We start from the raw sequence: 22,960 nt of genomic DNA on the forward strand, positions 1-22,960 counted from the left end.
TTAAAGAATTGCATAATAAACGCTTTGTATACAATTTTGTATTTATTTTGTCAGGTTTTTTAAAAAAATTACTAAAAATAACGGTCATTTTGACCTATCCAAGGTGGCCTAACCCCTTAAATATTACAATTATATTATATGTGAAAAGCCGATCTCAGTTTCCTCATTCCCTACCGGATTTGCATTTAAGGTATCAATCATGTAATTTTTTCACTTTTCACAAAGAAAAAATTACATGATTGATCCCTTGATTTTATTATGTTTCGATTATGCGAGGTCGATAAAGCATGCCCCTGCCGATTACATAGGCAACCCAACTTACTGATCTGTATGTTGCGGAAGCACCCTGTACTCAGTTTATCACATTACAGTTTTCCCTCTATATATTATATACACATTGATAATGGTCACATTCTTTGCTCTTTGTTCAAGTTGCTCTCACGTTTCTCCTAATATATTGTTGCGTGCCACCGAGTACAGTCCTTCCGCGCCACGAAGTCATGCGCTCGAAGCGGCGCGATTGAAGATCATCTCCGGGACGATTTGGTCGTTGTTTGTTTATAACAAGATGAGAGAGAGTTCTCAAGCTGTGCGGACGCGTTGCTGACAGCAATAATTATAAAATTATTAGTTATTCCGTTTTGCATTATTGTATTGGACTGTGTTATTATTAAAATGATTAGTTATTATAAAGTGTGTCTTTATTTGACGCAACTCGTGAATGTCGTTTGTGCCGTGCGCGTTCGATATAAATAAATCGATCTGCGGACATAACAATATAATAAATATTATTGTACCACAAATCTAATCAACTTAATTGATAACCTGTCACAAAGCTCTGTACAACAAATACAAGTTTTGGTAAATGTTTACTTATAGAGAGTCACCTCCGAGTCTAATGATCTTGAGAAATGTTATCAAGGTCATGACCCTGAGTAATGTTGTAAAGGTTTCAATTGGCGCTCGTTGTTTATTAAAAAGTTATTAACAAAAAAAATTTGACAAGTAGGATATAATTATTCGTTCGTAGAAGTAGTTATAATAAGAAACTATATATTTATAGAAAATATAATATAATAGCGATTACATATTTAATTTAATTTTACTTTTTTATACGCGTATATATTTATAACACAATACGACATATAAACATATACTGATCACACGTATCGTTTTGACAGTATTAAAATAACAAATGATGGTGAGTTTTCACACCACCCGTGAGGTATCACCAATGGCGTTTGGTTTTTTTTAAGTGGACCTTTGCTTAGAGTCCTATTATACCACATTATACTATGTTGCATTATATTATGCTGCACGCGAATATTGTAGACAAGATATCTTTTACACACTTATTTTTTTCAAATGTGATATCTTTTGCAGACAAGATAATTTTTACATATCTGTTCTTTGCAAAAATGTTATCTTTTATAAACAAAATATCTTTCACACTTGTTTTTTTAAAGTGTGGCGTTTTTACAGACAAAATATTTAATACATCTGTTTTTTTCAAATGTAGTGTCTTTAGCTAGCCATACACGTACAGTTTTGCATCAGTTCTGAACTGCCGTCACGCCAGAACTGTCAGTTCAGTATTGATGTTTTTCGCCACGTACATACATGCTAAGCCTGACATTCCTGATTGCTACCTTCATGTTACTAGCAGTCTTTTTTTAATACTGTGATCTGTGATAATGTTGAAAAAAAAAGCTGCAGCTACTTTGATAATTTTATTAGATGAAGAAGAAGATAAAAACCGTCGAAAAAGACGGTCCAAATGGTGCAAGAATTGGTTACAACAAAGAGAAAAGCTTTCTCATATGAAACTTGTCCGAGAATTGCAAGACAACTTCCACGACGACTACAAAAATTACTTAAAGAACGCCACACACGGACAATTTTGCAACAGTTTTAAACTGCGCCACGTTAAAATAACAAGCACGTTTGATCTCTTAGTTTTGGTGTGAAGGGTCTTCAGTCTTAGCGTAACGGCTCCATACACGTTCAGTTTTACATCAGTTTTAAACTGTGTCATACCGCGCCTTATGTAAAACTGATACAAAACTGTATGTGTATGGCTAGCTTTTAATAAACTTTACACTTCTTTACATATCTTTTTAGGTATGGTGTCCTTCAAATATGCAAATAAAAATAAAATAAAATAAAATAGAATATGTAAAATTAAAATAAAAATACATAATTAATAAATTATTAAATAAAATAAAAAATAAAAATAAAAAATTAAGTAATAAAATAAAAAAAAAAAAAAAAATAATTAATAAAATAATAAAAACAAATAAATAATTAATTAATAAAATAAATAATTTAATTATTTGTTTATTATTTCGAAAAGGGACCAGCTTCGTCAGCATCCGCAACATATAATCTTAAAATACTTTTTTTTTTCTTAACAGCGGGAGCATATAAATTATCTGCTGACATAAGAGACAAATGTTTTTTATCAATTGTCATGTTTAAAACTGTTTCTCCCTTCGTTTTTAATGCTGATTTAAACACGCAAATAGCATTAACAGAAACTGACGAAAATTTATTTCGCTTTTTAGTTTTAACATTATTTAAACAAGAAAACATTCTCTCCAAATCGGCATTTGAATTTGGAAGTGATCGAATGCTACTTATAAGTTTTGTTAAACTTGGATATTTAGCAATAATATTAATATACCCACGTTATAAAATTTCTTTCCACATGTTGTCGAAATTTAATTTAGAGAGACTTTTTTTTCTTCCATTGTAAAATCTAATGGTAACACAATCCATTCTTGCTTTAAACCATTTTTGTCAATACCGCTGAAAGTTTTAGCCACGAAAGAAACATCATTGAAAGATGTTTCTCTATTATTACTGACTAAACTTACACATGGTTGAAAAACTTTTAATTTTGATAAGAATATATCATTTATAAGTAATCTTTGACGAATTTCCTCTGCAGCAGTCACATAAAATGTTAAATATTTTTCTCGAATAGTTGTAATTATGTTTACGTGACCTTTTATTATTAATTCGTTAAGATATTCTTCACATTCTGATCTTAAACTAATTTCATTAAGAGCTTTTTGATTTTGTTTTAAAGAGAATATAATATCTGTAGAAAATGGTTTTAAATGTTCCTCTTTTAAAAAATTTTGACAGATTTGAAAAAGAAAGTTTATAGATTTCGGTTGCAACAAATGAATTCTCGTTTCGGACGCTTGAAAAAAAAGCGTTAAATGCGTTAAAGAAATTTAAAACGTACTTTAAAAAAAGAAAATAAGCTTTTGTTTCTACATTGTTCATCGTAGACAGTAGCTTTCCTGCATTGTCTGTTCTTTCACTCATTACCATTTCAGTAAGAAAGTATTTAATTGTATCCCAAGATTCAAGAAATCTTTCGACACATAAATAATGAGAAAGCCAGCGTGTATTACATAATTATAATAATTTGAGATGTTTTTCTTGAAAACATTCGCAAAATTCCTTAAAAATTGCCGTACGTTTAGGACTAGTATTAAGATAACTAGCAATTTTTTTAAAGAATTTCTCGCAAAATTCGGGCAATTTATTAGATGCAGCATGCGCTACTAATGCGGCAGAATGACAAGGACATGAAAATGTTAATAAATGAACATTTTTCTTCTAATTTTTTTTTCAAAGATATAAAGTTTCCCTGTCATAACCGACGTATTGTTGCATGATAAGGCAACAATATTCAAAAATGGTATTTCTAACTTGTACATTTCATTTTTAAACGCATTAAATAACATTTCTGCACTTGAATCTTTGGCATCAATATCAATTAATTTAACTGTGAGTGAATATTTAATGTCTCCGGATCAACATATCGAACAAAAAAAGTCATCCATTTTTCATTTGTAACATCAGACGTTTCATCAATGAAAATTGAAAATTTGGTATTTTGAAGCTTATTAACGACATGATTCGTTTCAACCGGACACAAAACATTTGTAATAATGTTTGTACATTTTGTTCGACCCATGCTCATGTTTTTCAATACATTAGGATCTTTTCCTATGTTTTGAAAGAAGCTAAGAATCTCTTTCGCAGTTTGATGAGAAATATTTTTGTCAGCAATTAATACGGCATATCTTATTTCTGCTGCTTTTCTACGATCATCAAACGACAAAAGCGACTCAATATTTGTATCTTTGATTACATTCGATTTATTTTCATTTATTTTATTTTCTTTAAATTTAATTGTGTGACTTTTACATTTTGCGTGTCTGTGTATTTCCGACAGATCGCCAGTAATTGATTTATTACACACCAAACAAAAAAAAAGAAAAAGCGGTGTTTAGTACTTCACGTAACCATGACTGATTCTTTAATTTCCAGCCACTCATGTTTAAATGTTTTTTTGTATTGTGTTTTACGTTTTTTATCATGATTATCATGATCATCATCATGATTATCATTATTATCATTATTATTATTATCAAATTTAATATTATTTTTATAACTTAAAGTATTTGCGTGTCTGAAAACAGACGAATGACATGAAAATTTTTTTTACATACAATATAAAAACAGAGAATTATCGAAAGAAACTTCCTGTATCCACGATTTGGTTCTTTTATCATTAAGTCAAGCTTTGCAAAACTTTCGCTTAGGTTTTTTTATTATTATATTTTTGTCACACATATTATTACAAATTAAAAAATGGCAAGAGAGAAGAAAAAGAAAAAAGTCAATATATATATATATAATATATATAATATTTATAAAATTGAAATATATATATATATATACAGGGTGGACCATTTTAATCCATCCAGTCGAATATCTCGAAAATCAAGCCCGGGAGAGAAAAATGTTTCAGACAAAAGTTGTTTGGTTTCGAGCCATAAAATGGTACCATTGGTTTGACCTTGAAGAATTATTTGAAGGTCACATGAAGGTCACCTCAATTTTTTTAAATGGCATCCCCTATTTTTTATTACATATTCTTGTAGCTGACCTCGAGCGCTTTCCAAAACACTATAATCAAATGTTTCTTCATGGAGTACTTTTCGAGTTATAAAGCTCCAAAGTTGCAGTTTGAAGAAATTCAAAATATCTCGTAAAATATTCACTTTCCGATAGTCTTATCTTACATTCAACTAATCAAGGCAAGATCTAGGCATGATCCAACCAGTAAAGATAAGATCCGAGTATGATCCAACCAGTGAAGGTATGATGTAGCCAGTAAAGGTAAGATTCGAACATGCTCCATACCCTACACACACACGCGCACGTACACACACTTTACATACACTTGCACACATCCTACACATATTCCACACACACTCACACATAGGTTATGTGACATAACCTACACGCATGTACACACACTTTACATGTTCTTACACACACCACACGAACACTCCACACACATCACACACACATTCCGCATACATTCACACATAACCTATACACTCATACACATACCTCACACACACTTATACATATACATCCCACATTTACACACACACAGATAATCGGCCCATATAGACGATTGATACAAATCCTGTTCGCAGAAGTACAAACCTGATTGATCCCTTGATTGTTCTTGATGTTCTACTTATTTCAAATAGTCTATTTTTGAAATAATATACCCTCTATTGTTTCCAAAGAAAATATCGACCAGAAAATTTATTTGTCATTATTTAGGAATCAATTGATTACGAAAATCTCTTCTACTGTTGATCGGAGTATCAAATTTTATTACTCACAATCAGAGGCTTACGTCTGCCGACAATACCCATGGCTGATTATCGTCCCTCAGAGATTGTTGATATTCTCTTTGTTCTCGGAGAATATCAACTAAATTATCATGAAGCTTCGCGAGTTTACCGGAATCGTTACACCGAAAGAGAACAACATCCGAATCATACTACAATTCGGGACCTTGAACTAAGAGCTCGCCAAGGCCGTTTAGAACGTCAAAGAGCACATCATGAGTATGATGAAGATGATGTGCGTGTGCACGTTATCTTGGCATTCATTCATCTTAATCCTCCTACAAGTAGTCGTATTATGGCTAGAGAAATTGGTATCCCGAGAACAACGATCTTAAGAATTTTGAAGAAAATGAAGTACAATCCTTACCATATCACGTTAACACAAGCTCTTACTCAAGCAGATATGCCGTTGCGTGTACAATTTTGTCAATGGGCACAACAGATGATCCGAGCTGATCCGAATTTCTTCTATTATGTTATGTTCTCTGATGAATCGACGTTCAAAAATAATGGTGAATTGAATAGACATAATTGCCATTATTGGTCGGATGTTAACCCGACTTAATATTGGCATAGACAAGAAGATAATCAACATCGCTGGAGTGTGAATGTTTGATGTGGTATTATAAATGGTTTCTTGATTGGTCCTTATTTCTTTGAAGGAAATGTTAACAGTGTAAATTTTTTGGAACTTCTCAGGGACCACAATTGCTTGAAGACGTTGATTTTCATACACGTCAAAGAATGTGGATACAAATGGACGGGGCGCCACCTCATTATGCGGCAATAGTGAGAGCTTATCTAAATCGAAAATACAATGGCAGATGGATTGGGCGACGAGGGGCCATCGCATGGCCTCCACGATCACCTGATCTAACTTCATTTGATTTTTATTTATGGGGGTATATTAAAAATGTGCTTTATGAGCATGCGCCTACAACTAGAGTAGATAGAGAGAATAAAAGTAGCTTGCGCAAATATACCGCGAGCTGTCTTACTCAAAACGGTCAGGTACTTCGAAAATAGGTTGGAATTATGTATTCAAGCCAATGGAGATAATTTTGAACAGTTCCTTTGATAAAGATCTTACCTTGACTGATTGGATCATACTCGGATCTTATCTTTACTGGTTGGATCATGTCTAGATCTTGCCTTGACTGGCTGGATCATACTCAGATCTTACCTTCACTGGCTGCATCGTGCCTAGATCTTACCTTCACTGGTTGGATCATACTCGGATCTTATCTTTACTGGTTGGATCATGCTTAGATCTTGCCTTGACTGACTGGATCATACTCGGATCTTACCTTCACTGGCTGCATCATGCCTAGATCTTACCTTCACTGGTTGGATCATGTCCAGATCTTGCCTTGATTGGTTGGATCATACGTGGATCTTATCTTTACTGGTTGGATCATGCCTAGATCTTGCCTTGACTGGCTGGATCATACTCGGATCTTATCTTCACTGGCTACATCATGCCTAGATCTTACCTTACTGGTTGGATCATGCCTAGATCTTGCCTTGACTAGTTGAATGTAAGATAAGACTATCGGAAAGTGAATATTTAACGAGATATTTTGAATTTTTTTAAACTGCAACTTTGGAGCTTTATAACTCGAAAAGTACTCAATGAAGAAACATTTGATAGTGTTTTGGAAAGTTCTCGCGGTCAGCTACAAGAATATGTAATAAAAAATAGGGGATGCCATTTAAAAAAATTGAGGTGACCTTTATGTGACTTTCAAATAATTCTTCAAGGTCAAACCAATGGTACCATCTTATGGCCCTCTCGAAACCAAACAACTTTTGTCTGAAACATTTTTCTCTCCCGGGCTTGGTTTTCGAGATATTCGACTGCATGGATTAAAATAGTCCACCCTGTATATACATATATATATAAAATTTAAATTAAAATAAAAATAATAATCTTACAATTGATTTGCTGACGAGACTGTTTGACACCGACATTGACACTAACACCAAGTATACACATGAGCAAGTGACAACTTAGCACAGTACACAAGACTTCTTATAAGAAATTTTTGTTTTATTTACGTTCTAAGTACCACACTAGGTTATCATTTGCTCATGTTTATTTTCATCGTTTAGTATAGTCTTTACAACAAAAATAAATAAAACAAATTTAAATACAGTTAAGATAATTATATAAAATTATATACCTCGATAACTCGAAATTGAAATTTGAAAAACCTTTCTAATTCGAATTTTTTTTATTCCTAAAAAAACCTTTATAAGTCGAAGAAAAATAGGAGATTAATTAAAAAATTAAAGTTTTTTTACAAGTTAAAAAAACACATTTGCAAAAACAGGTGTGTAAAAGATTTCTTGTCTGTACGGCATTCGTATGCAACATAATATAATGCAATATAATATAATGTAGTATAACAGGGCTCCAGGCGAAGGTCCATTAAAAAAAACCAAACCCGCCATTGGTGATACCTACGGGTGGTGTGGAAACTCACCATCATTTGTTATTTTAATACTGTCAAAACGATACGTGTGATGAGTATATGTTTATGTGTCGTATTGTGTTACAAATATATATGCGTATAAAAAAGTAAAATTAAATTAAATGTGTAATCGCTATTATATTATATTTTCTATAAATATATAGTTTATTTATTACTAATATTTGTTACTATTATTATTTTGTTTTTAGTACAACGCTGCTTGGTTCTTAATATGCGTGAGTGTTAAATGCTTTTCCGAGATTTATAGTCTCTTTTATAAAATTATTTATAAATTAAATTATTAAAATTAAAATTAAATATAATATTAATATTATTATTATTATTTAATATTTTTAATATTAAATTATTTATAATTATTTAATTATTAAATTTTTATGTATAGAATTAAATATTTAATTAATTTAACAGTTGAATAATTTATTAAAAATATTAATATTAATATTAATTTCAAATTTAATTTAATTTAATTTTAATTTAATAATATAATTTATAATTTATAGTTATAATTTTAATGTTTTACATATTATTAATCATTTTTTAAATAATTCTTGAGAAAGCATTTTGCCTTATTAACTGTTGCGCATATGAAGAATCGAGAAGTGAACAACAGAATAGAGCAGCATTGCCGTCGTTTTCATTGTCGGCTTGGTAGAAAAGAGACAGAAAGCAGTATATCTGTTCTTTTCTATTATCCGAGCTAACCAAATCTCTGAAGACACACATACGCGGTTCGTGCTTGTGTGCATCATCCCTTCTATCGGCGTATCTCCTCTATTTGGCATGTTGCTCACCCTGAATCTGGCTTCTCTGGAGCCGACACCTAGTCCTGTCTTGATCCTACCTCGAGGGAGTTCCCCGAGGCTTAAGACACTTGCGACTATTTCTACGACTTCCTTCGGACAACGGCCGTTCTCGTTGACGTGGTCGGGCGTCCTCGGCCTAACCCGACGATCAGACGTCCGCTTCACGGATGCTACCACTAAGCCGTCCGTTTCCAGGACACTACCGACCAGACGACCAGTCGTCCGCTATCAGGACGCCACCGGTAAACCGTCTGTTGCCAGGACACAACCGACCGTCGCATACAAGACCGATCTCCTGATTTACCGCATGCCCCGTTTTGTACATATCGCTTACGCCATTATATATATTCATCCACGCATACTATTCATGTAACATAGCACGAATAAAAGAGTCTAAGAACAATAAGTCAAGGGCGTCTCTAACCCGTGCCTAACCTTATCCTGAATCTTGGCTGAAGGAGCGACATCCGCGGCATCGGGAAAGGAGTACCGTCACAGTATACATATATGTATATTATTGCACTTCCGACGCCTTTTATTATCGCTAGTTTTACTGTTTGATTTTATTATTTGATTATTTTATATTTTAACCCTTAAATGTCACACTTCATAAGAATAACATAAATGTTATAGGGGGTCATTTTGACCCCAACGACAAAAATGTTTGCTGTGACAAAGCTTTTTATTTTTTTAATTTGAAAAAATTAAAGACTAATTTTTAAGCATTGTTTTACAAGATGCTATTAGTTTTGTTTATTAAATTTAATTTTAAGTATGATAAAAAAATCCGAGAAGCAAATAAAAAAAGAAAATTAATGGTTTTTACTAAAAAATTCATAACTTTAACAATTTTTCATATTTTTAGTTAAAAATTGAATCTGATATTCTCAAGATTCTCATGTTACTTTTTAAGTAAAAAAATAGTATATTAGTGTGCGTTTTAAAAAAGGTATTTATTTTGAAAAATGAAGTCAGGAATAGAGTCTTAAAAAATTAATATATCATAAAAATTTGCAAAATATTATAATATTGTATATCAGGTATAATACATATCAGTATAATACAGTATATTAAAATTTATTGCATATTGCCACATTCAACGCACAGATATATACGCGGTGCTTGTCACACATCGGACGTTTGCAAAACGGGCACATTTCTTTTGTCTTCTTATCTTTTTTTCTTTTGCATAACTCGTACCTTTCCTTCGGTTTGAGATAATGACGCTATTCTAGTAGCGCAAGCTCTTCATCTTTCATTAAGATGCTAGCAATAGCTAATTTGAGTCCTTTGAGCTTAGGCAAACTGTACCGTTTTTGTAAATATGGTACTTGATTCCTTCTCGGTTTCAAATGACATTTCAGAAACATGGTCTACCTCTTCATCTGAAGGATCTCCACCAAAACTCTCAATTTGCTCGTCCTCAAGCAGCCGCTGCCAAATAAGCTGTTTTCGATCGTCAAATAAAAAAGTTATGCCATCTGATAATGCCGAAAAATATACATATAGGCTCCACAAAAAAATCCCACTATGCTCTATCAAATACTCACCTTCTACTGAACACAACTGATGATAAAAAATACAGAAAAAAATTCGAAAAAAATTCACTAAATATACGTACCTGTCAGCTGGATCTTACCACAAAAACCGTCTATTTCGAAAGGGTGTTCTAATCTCATTAACGCTTTGAGGACTGCGCATAATAGTGAAAGGGGGAGAGGATAACTCAAACTAATAACAGATGGCGCCATAACTTCAAGTTTTACATTATTTAGTACTGTAAATCTAACTTAATTCGCGTGGGGTCACAGGGACCCCTAGTGACATTTAAGGGTTAAAGTCACTGAAGAAGGCTCGAAAGAAGTCCGAAACGTGTGAAATATAGAATAAAGATTGAATCGAATACTGTTTGAGAAACAAGTTTCTTTTCACGCCCTACACTCGCATCGGCTCTTCATTGCTTTTCTATGTTTATTTTATATTATTTAATTATAGAAAATGTAAATTAAAAATGTAAATTTATACATTCTTGATCAATTATATTCTACGTAGACTAACATTTAGAAATAACAAAAATTCAACTGATTAATAGTAAGAAATATGCCCCGAACGGGTCTCCACCTTAGCATGGTGAAGAGGTTCGAGATCGCACCCAGGTACACCCGCTCAGTGGTGTCACTGGGTGCGATTGACAAAGAGAGCCTTTCCAAGCCAAGGTGTAAGTGACCGTGCCGAAGGCTGCGTGACGCAGAGGGAGTTGCGAACGGTGCCTCCTGGGCGACCTCCGGGAGTATAAACCAAGCCTTGGCACAGGGCTCTGACCGGGTGAAATCGCTCTTCCGCCCTTCTCGTGAGATCAAGATGGAAGTGCGAAATAAAAATAATAATATGGAAGTCCTTCAGGGCGTGGCTTTTTCAGGAAGCGAACGATCTGGAAGGAAACACCAACGCGGGGGCGGGTTCCAACGAAGACCGTTAAAAAAAACCCACGTCAGATTTAGCAGGGCTGCTAGGCGCCGCTACAAAAAGCAGCTACAGAGAGAGAGGAGGAGCTGACAAAGCTCTATTCACTCCCTCTGCAGCTGCTTGTGTAATTAGGAGAGAATGAAATGACTTCCATTCTATTTTAGAAGTGTTGAGTTTGTGAGAATAAAATAAGATAGCTTTAAGTGGTTGGTTGCTACAAATGATGGAGGGAATATGGTCACTATTCAAGAAATCATCATACGATTTCTAGGATAGAAAAAGAACAAAGGAAGAGGAAACGAAAGTGAGATCTATGACTGACGAAGAGTTATGAGGATAACAAAGGCGAGTGGGAGTACCATTGTTAATAGGTAAGAGATGATGCTCTTGTGTTACTTCAAGGAGCAGTTTGCCTGAAAGATTGAAGTGATGACTGCCGCACGAGGTGTGATGGGCGTTAAAATCGCCAGTAACAATAATGTGAATGTATGAATAAAAATCAAAAGAAGAAAAAAAATTTTCCTACAAATATGAATCTAAGGAGCTAGAATGTCTATAAATAGATACAATGAGTAAAGATTTGGGAGTGGCTGGTATTTCTATACAAACTGTTTCTAGAATTCTTAAAAAAGATGAAATGATATTAACTTTATGAAACGGAATATTTTTCCTGATAGCAAGCAAAACCCCAGCTGAATGGCTGGAGGGGCCATCTTGTCTGATGATATGATAGTTGTTGAAGAATAATTTTTGATTTGCAGTTAGGCATGTTTTCGAGAAAGCAAAGATATCATAATGATCTAAGAGGTTAACTAAAAGTTTTTTCTTATTAAGAACTCCACGACAATTTCATTGTAGAATTGTAAGGTCATTAGGCGAATGGTTATTTGCCATCTTGTATCGAAGATGTGAGGGATCCTTGCGGCTTTAGAAAAATTTCCATGAATGCCATTGCATTGGCTAGTGATTCTGCGGAAATGTTAAGAGTTGTGATGAGTGAAAAAAATTTCTGAATAAGTTGATTGATGTTCACGTTAGAAGAGATTTTGACAGGATTAATATTGTTTTGAGAAGTATGAGAGGGGCTACTGATAGCAAAATTGATTGTTTTGTTACTAGTATTACTATGTGACTTTTGAAGTTGGATGGAAAAAGAGACAGATGAAGACGATAATGAGGATTTAGATGTGGAGAGTGGGGAAGATGATTGGATAAGGTTATTGTGAATGATTTTCTGATGATTGGAGGATGGCATGGGAAAAGATTTAGACTTCGATAAAGGAGAGAGAAAGGATTTGTCTGATTGAATACAAGAAATAGATTTCGCGTATGACCGCGGAGAAAAGCGTGAAGCATACGAAATATCTGTCAATTTGGTATAAGGAAAAGTGTTGATGTTTCGAGAGGGGAGCGAAGGAAATTCATTTGAGGAAAAGGAGAAAGAAAGAGGTGATCTCTTACTTCTTATGATGCTGTTGGCATCAGCAATGGAAGTATTTCTGAACACTGCGTATTCTTTGATTTCTTTTTGGATCTGCTCAGGGCATTTAGTATGACACGATGTTCTCCCTTGCAATTGGCACAAATAGGCGGATTTTGCCAGAGGGGACAGTCATCCTTGTTCGCTGAATGTCCTTTCTCTCCGCAGTGCAAACATCTTGGACACCCCTGCAGGAGGCTTTTATGTGACCAAATCTATAACAGACATGGCACATAGAAACTCTAGAGACGTATGAAAACACAGGATGATTAACGTAACAAAGAGTGACATAAGTAGGAAGTTTCTGGCCTTCTAATGTGAGAACAACTGAGTATGAAGGTGTGAGGATGTCTTCAGTTAGGGGCTGAGCATTGTTTAAGTTTTGGTCTTGAGAAACTCTATTATTATGATTAATGACCCTGCGGTCATTTAGTCTTCTGGCAGAGAGAATCTTGATGGAGCTCTTGACATCCTCAAGGATTTGGTCTTCGATTACATCCAGTGGAACATTTCTTATCACACCTTTTTTGGATGTGCGAAAAGAGGGAATGAATGCTATTATGTCGTTTTCTTTCAAGCGTGAGTCTTCTATGAGAGAGTTAACAGCCTGTCCTGATTTGAGAAAAACTGAGATCTTAGAATAACTCACCTTCTTGATTTATAAGATTCCGTCTATGTTGAGTTTGGTGATTATTCTGTCAACTGTGATAGAATGTAGCGGGGGAGAAGGATTGCTGATCTGTTGGATATAGATATCATACGGACCATAATTGTTATACGAATATCTATTTCTTAGAATAGAGTCATTAATAGAGACTAAAGAGCTTGATATTGACCGTGTGTGTGTGTGTGCGTGCGTGTGCGTGTGCGTGTGCGTGTGCGTGTGCGTGTGCGTGCGTGCGTGCGTGCGTGCGTGCGTGCGTGCGTGCGTGCGTGCGTGCGTGCGTGCGTGCGTGCGTGCGTGCGTGCGTGCGTGCGTGCGTGCGTGCGTGCGTGCGTGCGTGCGTGCGTGCGTGCGTGCGTGCGTGCGTGCTGCGTCATACATCGTGCGTGCGTGCGTGCGTACATACATACATACATACATACATACATACATACATACATACATACATACATACATACATACATACATACATACATACATACATACATACATACATACATACATACATACATACATACATACATACATACATACATACATACATACATACATACATACATACATACATACATACATACATACATACATACATACATACATACATACATACATACATACATACATACATACATACATACATACATACATACATACATACATACATACATACATACATACATACATACATACATACATACATACATACATACATACATACATACATACATACATACATACATACATACATACATACATACATACATACATACATACATACATACATACATACATACATACATACATACATACATACATACATACATACATACATACATACATACATACATACATACATACATACATACATACATACATACATACATACATACATACATACATACATGTGTGTGTGTGTGTGTGTGTGTGTGTGTGTGTGTGTGTGTGTGTGTGTGTGTGTGTGTGTGTGTGTGTGTGTGTGTGTGTGTGTGTGTGTGTGTGTGTGTGTGTGTGTGTGTGTGTGTGTGTGTGTGTGTGTGTGTGTGTGTGTGTGTGTGTGTGTGTGTGTGTGTGTGTGTGTGTGTGTGTGTGTGTGTGTGTGTGTGTGTGGTGGTGGTGGTGGTGGTGGTGTGTGGTGGTGGTGGTGTGTGTGTGTGTGTGTGTGTGTGTGTGTGTGTGTGTGTGTGTGTGTTATGAAGGGAAAATTGATATTATTTATGTGAATTTTGTTTGAGGTTAAGGTGTCATTTGTATTGTCATTTTCCTGGTTCCTTTTTCGCAGGCGCTTATAAAGAGTTTCTGTGAAAGGCAATATACTTTTTATGGTGTTATTATTGAGACTTATTTGTTCGGTCAATTCAGATTCGTTTATAAAAAAGTTGAGAGTTTGAGTAAGAAGGGTGTCTTTCTCATAATCCATCTCGTTGTCTTTTGAGGAATTGTACCTACCCTCGGAGGTCATAATGAGAGAAAATAGAAGGTATTGGAATAAAAAAATTAAATAAAAAAATGATAACGGGGATAGAGGAACAAAGGTGAACAAAGGCCTAAGATGGCCGTTCTCGATAGTTCGAGACTAACGGTTGTGTTACGTTGGCACTAAGTATCGGCTGACATCCCAAATCCACGATGTCCAAGAGCACCTCAAATAAGAGATAGAGATGTTTATCGACATTCGATATTATCGAATATTCGATATTTCTTACACTTCGATATAAAAATATCGAATAAAAAAAATATGAATAAATTATCGAATGAATACTTTCGAATTATTTAAACAAGTCATAAAAAATGAATATTTTTTAAAAGTGTAGCCCAGTTTTCTATGTCCTCAATCCGAGAAATGTTTATCCAATCAATTTACAGTTTTTTGGAAAAGCGGTAATCTTATTGGCTACACGTTTCTCAGATCGGGACCTCGAACCGACTTCTAGAATTATGAGCATTGGACTTTCCTAACTTAACTTAACCTAACTATTCTATTCTACCTTTAGGTCTATGCTCTATTGTAGTATATGCGTTCTGTGTTGTACAGTGACCCATGGAACGCTGCCGTAGGTTTGTTTTTTATTCCTGTACTTCTGAACTAGTGCAATAAGTTAGAATACGACAAATATACTTTTTCTCGTTCTAACTTACTGCACTAGTTCAGAAGTGCAGGAATAAAAAACAAACCTCGAGACACAACTATAAGTAGTGAATTACAAAGTGACTAAAACAATTTAAAAGTAATATTTTGTGCTGTGACTTATTTTTCTAACATGAGTCTTGTATGGAAGTATTTTTCAAAATCAGAGAAAAATGTTGCTAAATGCACATTATGTTCTAAGAAAGTTAAAACTTCTGGAACAACATCCAACTTGTTGGCACACTTAAAAACTAAACATTTATTTGCATTTGACGAATGTATAAAAAAGAAAAAGGTATGTGTTACTTGCATTGCTTTTAAATTAAAATATTCTGTTATTAATGTACATTCAGCGTCAGGTATGCCTTAAAACATGAATTTTCGAGTGTCAAGGCACATTCAAGCAGCGTATTTCGACTCTACGTATTCGCGCATCATGACTGTGGCAATCTGGCAACATTGTTTCAAAGCAACTAGAGAAAACTTCAATTGAATAGTTTGACGTGTGACATATGTCAAAAATAATGGTTATTTGTCAAATAGAACACATGTCAGATTGTAGTTATAAAAGATAAGTATAATATATTATAATTAATAAGAAACATTTATGAATATATAAACAATATATAAATAAAATTAATATTAAAATATATAAAAATATAACATCCATAATATAGTATTACAGTTATAATATTATAATATAATATTGTTCTATAATATTATTATAATATTATTATATTATATTTTATAAATATAATACATTTATGTTTATGCAATAAAGTAATTTAATCTTTATTGTTCTGTGTTGCAGGGCATCGAAGAAAAACTATCGAATTATATCTGATTCGGGATATGTCATGTTAAGGTGTGTAATACTTGGTTTATTTCATTATATTATTTCTTATGTATATATTTTTATATTAATAAATTATTATAATAAATATATTTATGGTTTTTATTTAATTGTTATTATAAATAGGTATATATTTTTTTATATAATACAGAACAATCATATAACAACATTTTAATGTGTGCAATAATTAAATACAAAACTTTTTATACACATTATATATAATAATCAATTATAGTCAATTATAATTTTAATTAACAATAGCAATATAATACAGAACAACAAAACAATATAATACAGAACGTAATACATAACATAACATAACATTTTAATAATAGAGATTTACAAAAAATTTCGGAAATTGTGGGATAACTGTCAAACTGTAGGCTTATGGGTGAGAAAGTATGCAGAAGGAGGAATGGTAAATCTTAGGGACCATCGCAAGAATAACAGAGGTCCAAAAAAAACTACTTTAGAACAACACGAAGAAATCATAAGAACTGTTGATCAAAATCTTTATGATGCAGCTATTAATATTTTAAGACGTGGAATTAAATATTTCTGGATCAACAATTAGACGCCGCTTACATGCCGCCAATATTAATTCTCGTCCTGCAGCAAGGAAAATAGAACTCAAACCAGCACATAGAGAGCAAAGAATACAATTTGCAAGACAACATTTAAATACACCTCAAGAAGAATGGAATGCCGTTGTTTGGATGGATGAAAAAGTCTTTTCATCTGCAGAAGAAGGGCGATATAAAGTCTGGCGACCTAAGGGACAGCGATTAAATCCAAAATATGTTCTCCCATCAGGACATAGCGGCAAAATCACAATAGGATTCTGGGGAAGTATGACTTCCCATGGACTATTAGATCTCGTAGAAATCACTCCAAGAATGGATGCTGAAGAATATGTCGAAATTTTAGAAGAAGTATTAAAACCTAGCATCAGACGAATTTTTCCAGAGGAACAGTATCCAGTTGTTAAAATAGTCCAAGATAATAGTGCGGTCCATACTTCTAGACTAGTGCAAGCATGGTTTGACGTAAATCCAAACATCCAACAAATTTGATGGCTAGCAAAATCTCCAGATCTGAATCCTATTGAAAATGTTTGGGCCCAAATGATATTATCGTGGAGAGCTGGTGAACATAAAACAAGAGAAGCATTGCGAAATCATGTGCATCAAGCTTGCAATTATCACAGCGCGAAAATTATACACATAATTTAGTAAATTCAATGGGAAGAAGATTACAATTAGTTCTGGAAAATGAAGGATATTGGATACCATTAGTAAGTATTAATATAATATATGTTATATGTATATATACACATATACCCGATATAAACATATATTTATTGCTTTATATTTTTTTATTTCAGAAATGCAAAATTGAAGAAGAAAGTTTAAGAGACTAAAGAAGAGTAAATAGATGCAAATATTATAAGTAAATGCTATTATATCTATATGTTTTCGTAAAAATTTAAAAACTTATTATTATTAATTTCAATTTTTATTATGCATTTCAGGAATAACTAGTTTTAAACTTAGTGCACGTGATTTCTTAATGCTTCTTTCTATCAGTTAACCAGATGATTTCATTTGGCCAAATATTTTGGATTTACGAAGAGTATCTACTGTATGGATTTCCAGCTTTTCGTCAAAACACGCTTGCACTAGTCTAGAAATATACAATGACATCTGCTTTATATAAATATGTGCGTGCGTATATTTTGTGCTATCTTAACACTGGATACTGTTATTCTGGTTAAATTCGTCTAATACCAGGCTTTAACACTTCTCGTACTTTGCACATATTCTTCAGCATCCATTCATGGATATATCTCTACGAGATCTAATCTAATCATCTTTGAGTCATGCTTCCTTAGAATCCTCTGATTCTGTCGCTGCTCCCTGATGTGAGAACATATTTTGGATTTAATCGTTTTCCACTTGGTCGTCAGACTTTATGTATATCATTCTTCTTCTGCGGATGACAAGACTTTTCCATCCATCCAAACAGCATGCCATTCTTCTTGAGGTGTATTTAAGTGTTGTCTTGCAAACAGTAATTCTTTGCATTCTATGTTCTGATTTGCGCTTTATTTCCTGTGTCTGAATAAATATTCGTGCAGAAATATTTAATTCCACGTGTCTTAAAATATTAATAGCTGCATCATAAGGATTTTGATCAACAGTTCTTATGATTTCTTCGTCTTGTTCCAAAGTAGTTTTTTTTGGACCTCTGTTATTCTTGCGATGGTCCCTAAGATTTACCATTCCTCCTTCTGCATACTTTCTCACCCATAAGCCTACAGTTTGACAGTTATCCCACAATTTCCGAAATTTTTTGTAAATCTCTATTATTAAAATGTTATGTTATGTTATGTATTACGTTCTGTATTATATTGTTTTGTTGTTCTGTATTATATTGCTATTGTTAATTAAAATTATAATTGACTATAATTGATTATTATATATAATGTGTATAAAAAGTTTTGTATTTAATTATTGCACACATTAAAATGTTGTTATATGATTGTTCTGTATTATATAAAAAAATATATACCTATTTATAATAACAATTAAATAAAAACCATAAATATATTTATTATAATAATTTATTAATATAAAAATATATACATAAGAAATAATATAATGAAATAAACCAAGTATTACACACCTTAACATGACATATCCCGAATCAGATATAATTCGATAGTTTTTCTTCGATGCCCTGCAACACAGAACAATAAAGATTAAAATAAATTATAATAAATTACTTTATTGCATAAACATAAATGTATTATATTTATAAAATATAATATAATAATATTATAATAATATTATAGAACAATATTATATTATAATATTATAACTGTAATACTATATTATGGATGTTATATTTTTATATATTTTAATATTAATTTTATTTATATATTGTTTATATATTCATAAATGTTTCTTATTAATTATAATATATTATACTTATCTTTTATAACCACAATCTGACATGTGTTCTATTTGACAAATAACCATTATTTTTGACATATGTCACACGTCAAACTATTCAATTGAAGTTTTCTCTAGTTGCTTTGAGACAACGTTGCCAGATTACCACAGTCATGATGCGCGAATACGTAGAGTCGAAATACGCTGCCTAAATGTGCCTTGACACTCGAAAATTCATGTGTTAAGGCATACCTGACGCTGAGTGTACTTATATAAAAATTTTACTAGAATATAAAATTATTTTTATTATTTTAATTTTTTAATTTATAATAATATAAATAGCTTTTAATTTAAGTAAAAAGAGTATAATATTATAAAAGTTCTATATAAGAAAATTTGTTGTAGAAAAAAAAATAAACTTACAATTAGTGAAGACGGTTTGAAAGAAAATTTAGACCAGGAAGAACCTAGCACCAATAAACGTAGCAGGTATACTTAATTAACTTGACATTAAACTTATTTTATTACGATTAAAAATTCTATTCAGAATTCGTATAGTATAAAAGTTTAAAGTTAATGAATAAATATATATTATATAATATATATAATTTATAGTAGATAAAAATTTATCTATAATTTAATATAAAATATTGGAACAGAAAGTACAGAAAAGTATATTTTTCATTTTTTTGTAGATCGCAAAGCCCACTCTCCATTGACGATTCACCACATTCTTCACAAAATACATTATTGGAAGTCTTCAATAGAAGAACAAGTTTTGAAAGCGGAGGTTCAAGAAATACAGTAATCACAAAAGCATTAGTAAACATGATATGTAAAGATAATATGCCTACTAGAACTGTCGAAAGAGAAGGTTTTATACATTTTGTCAAAACTCTTTGTCCTCTGTATAAACTTCCTTCAAGATCTACATTAACAATTCTTCTTGAAGAAAAGTATAAAGTGTGTAGGTCACAACTTAAAGAAATGTTAAATCAAGTACATTATGTTTCTTTGACATCAGACATTTGTACAATAATGAATTCAACTAGAAATTTTTTGGTCATAACTGGTCATTTCATCAATGCAGAAACTTGCGATCTGGAATCCGTTTGTTTAGAAGCAGTACCCCTAACAGAAAGACATACGGCAAATACTATATCTGAGCAGTTTTATCAGATTTGTGAGGAATACTCTCTGAGTTCATTAAAAATAGCTTCTATTACTACAGATGGGGCTGCTAACATGCAAAAGGCAGTTGAATTATTCTCAGACTCCTCAAAATGGGTTTGGCGTTTTGCGTATATAACTAATTTAGTTGTACAAAATTCTTTAAAGAATACACCTGAACTTGATAAAATAATTTTACAAATAAAGTGAATTGTTACATACTTTAAGCAGAGTACAATTGCATCGGATGGACTCAGAGCAGAGCAGTTAAAGCATGGAAAAAGTGAAGGCAACATAATATATCTCACACAAGACATTTCTATTCGATGGAATTCTACTCTTGAAATGGTAGAAAAATTTGAGAAACTAGCTCCCACTTTGGGAACTATTTTAGCTAGTAGAAATCATAAAGATAGTCCACAAATGTTGGCAGGATACCATATTGAAGTAGTATCAGAGATTATTCGCCTTTTAGCACCTTTTAAAGAAGCAACTACTCCGCTGATAAATATGTTACTGCCAGCATCCTATTGCTATTGTGCCACAATGTACTAGATACATTAAATGAATTAAAGCCTACCACCAATGCTGCAATAGAATTAAAAAAGAATTTATTAAAGGAAATTGAAATAAAATATGTACCTCTTGAAAAAAATAAACTTCTGACAATCGCAACTCTACTTGATCCCAGGTTCAAAAGAGTGTATAGCTTTTCTTCTCTCCCTCAGGCAGAAGCTATATCACAAGTATGTCGGGAAATTAGAGAAATAGCAAGACAACAAGGCTCTCCTTCAAAGTTAGAAAACAGTCCGTCTAAAGAAACTCAAAAAGTTTAAAATTCTATTTGGATGGAACATGCAGAAAGATTGAAAAAGCATTCAGACGAGGATGAATTATATACATCATAAATGCCACCTGAATTAAAATTATATTTTAAATCTGCAGTACTTCCATTATTGGAGAATCCTATCAAATATTGGTACAACTACAAAGCGGTGTCTCCTGTATTGACAGAAGTTGCTCTAAAATATTGTACAATAATGAGGTCTTCCGTGGCTTCAGAGAGAGTTGTTTCGGCTATTAATAATGTCGAAACCGATAAAAGAAGTAGATTAACAAGTCGTCACATAAAAGAGGCTGTTTTTCTTACTCATTTTGTAAGAAATAAATGGTAAGTGTATAACATATTTTTAATTATAAGTTATTAAAGTCGCTAGTATTTGATTATAAACAACGGGTTAATTAAAAACGACCTGACTAGCCAAAATTATTCAATTTATTTACACGACGTTTCGACCATATGGTTGTGGTCCTTTTCAAGTGTAACTATAAAGAAAATAAATAAATAACGGATCAAACATTGATATATAGATACAATTTTTACCAGATTTTAGCCAAACAATACAACATAAAGGCGTCATAAAACTAGTCTACTCACACGTAAATTAAGAAAGAGATGAAAAAATCCAATGGGGCATGTTTAAAGGTAGAACATAATGATGGAATAATTAAATATGTCACTTAGTTAAAAACAATGGTTATAAATTTTGAGATGAACACAAACAAGGAGACACGTCATGTCAGCATGAGTTTTTTGAACAAAACTGTGAATATTTAAAAAGAAAAACAGTTCAAACGACCTTTATAATTTTGTCATAAATATTATTTAAATTTTCAGTATCTCTTTGTAGATTAATGGTGGAGTTAAATTTCTTAATAAAAAACATTTCAGCTATTTCTCTTTTCTTAATAAATTTTTCATTGTGTAAAATAACCGGATCATCCCACTCAAAATCATGCCCAAATTCAACTCTGTGTTTGCTAACGACTGATTGATTGGTAGGATGTAATTTTATATTGTTAAGATGTTCTCTAATACGTGTGCGTATATGTCGCTTTGTTTGGCCAATGTAAAGCGCATCGCAATCCTTACACTGTAATTTATAAACCACATCAGTTCTAAAGTCAGTATGTAATCTGTCTTTACCACGCTTAATCAATGTATTAAGTTTATTAGTTATAGTCACTTGAAAAGGACCACAACCATATGGTCGAAACGTCGTGTAAATAAATTGAATAATTTTGGCTAGTCAGGTCGTTTTTAATTAACCCGTTGTTTATATTTTTAATGTAATATATATTTTTAAGACAAAACATAACTATATCTTTTTCTGTTTTATTTCAGATTCTTTAATTGACATTTGAAAAGTCACGT

At 32.7% G+C, this 22,960-nt stretch overlaps 1 protein-coding gene and 1 pseudogene across 1 annotated transcript; both read left to right on the forward strand.

The window, feature by feature from the left end:
• The first annotated feature begins 6,091 nt into the window (after positions 1–6,091).
• On the forward strand, positions 6,092–6,813 carry LOC140672232 (uncharacterized; annotated as a pseudogene).
• Positions 6,814–15,901: 9,088 nt separating this feature from the next.
• LOC140672756 (uncharacterized) lies at positions 15,902–21,300 on the forward strand. Its single transcript, XM_072905136.1, has 7 exons — positions 15,902–16,063; positions 16,312–16,343; positions 16,580–16,633; positions 17,196–17,660; positions 20,005–20,064; positions 20,271–20,862; positions 20,977–21,300. Exons 1-7 carry the CDS (start codon positions 15,902–15,904, stop codon positions 21,298–21,300), a joined length of 1,689 nt encoding a protein of 562 aa, XP_072761237.1.
• Positions 21,301–22,960: the final 1,660 nt, after the last annotated feature.

The sequence above is a fragment of the Anoplolepis gracilipes genome, chromosome 13 (assembly GCF_047496725.1).
Source record: "Anoplolepis gracilipes chromosome 13, ASM4749672v1, whole genome shotgun sequence".
NCBI classification, from domain to species: Eukaryota; Metazoa; Arthropoda; class Insecta; order Hymenoptera; family Formicidae; genus Anoplolepis; species Anoplolepis gracilipes.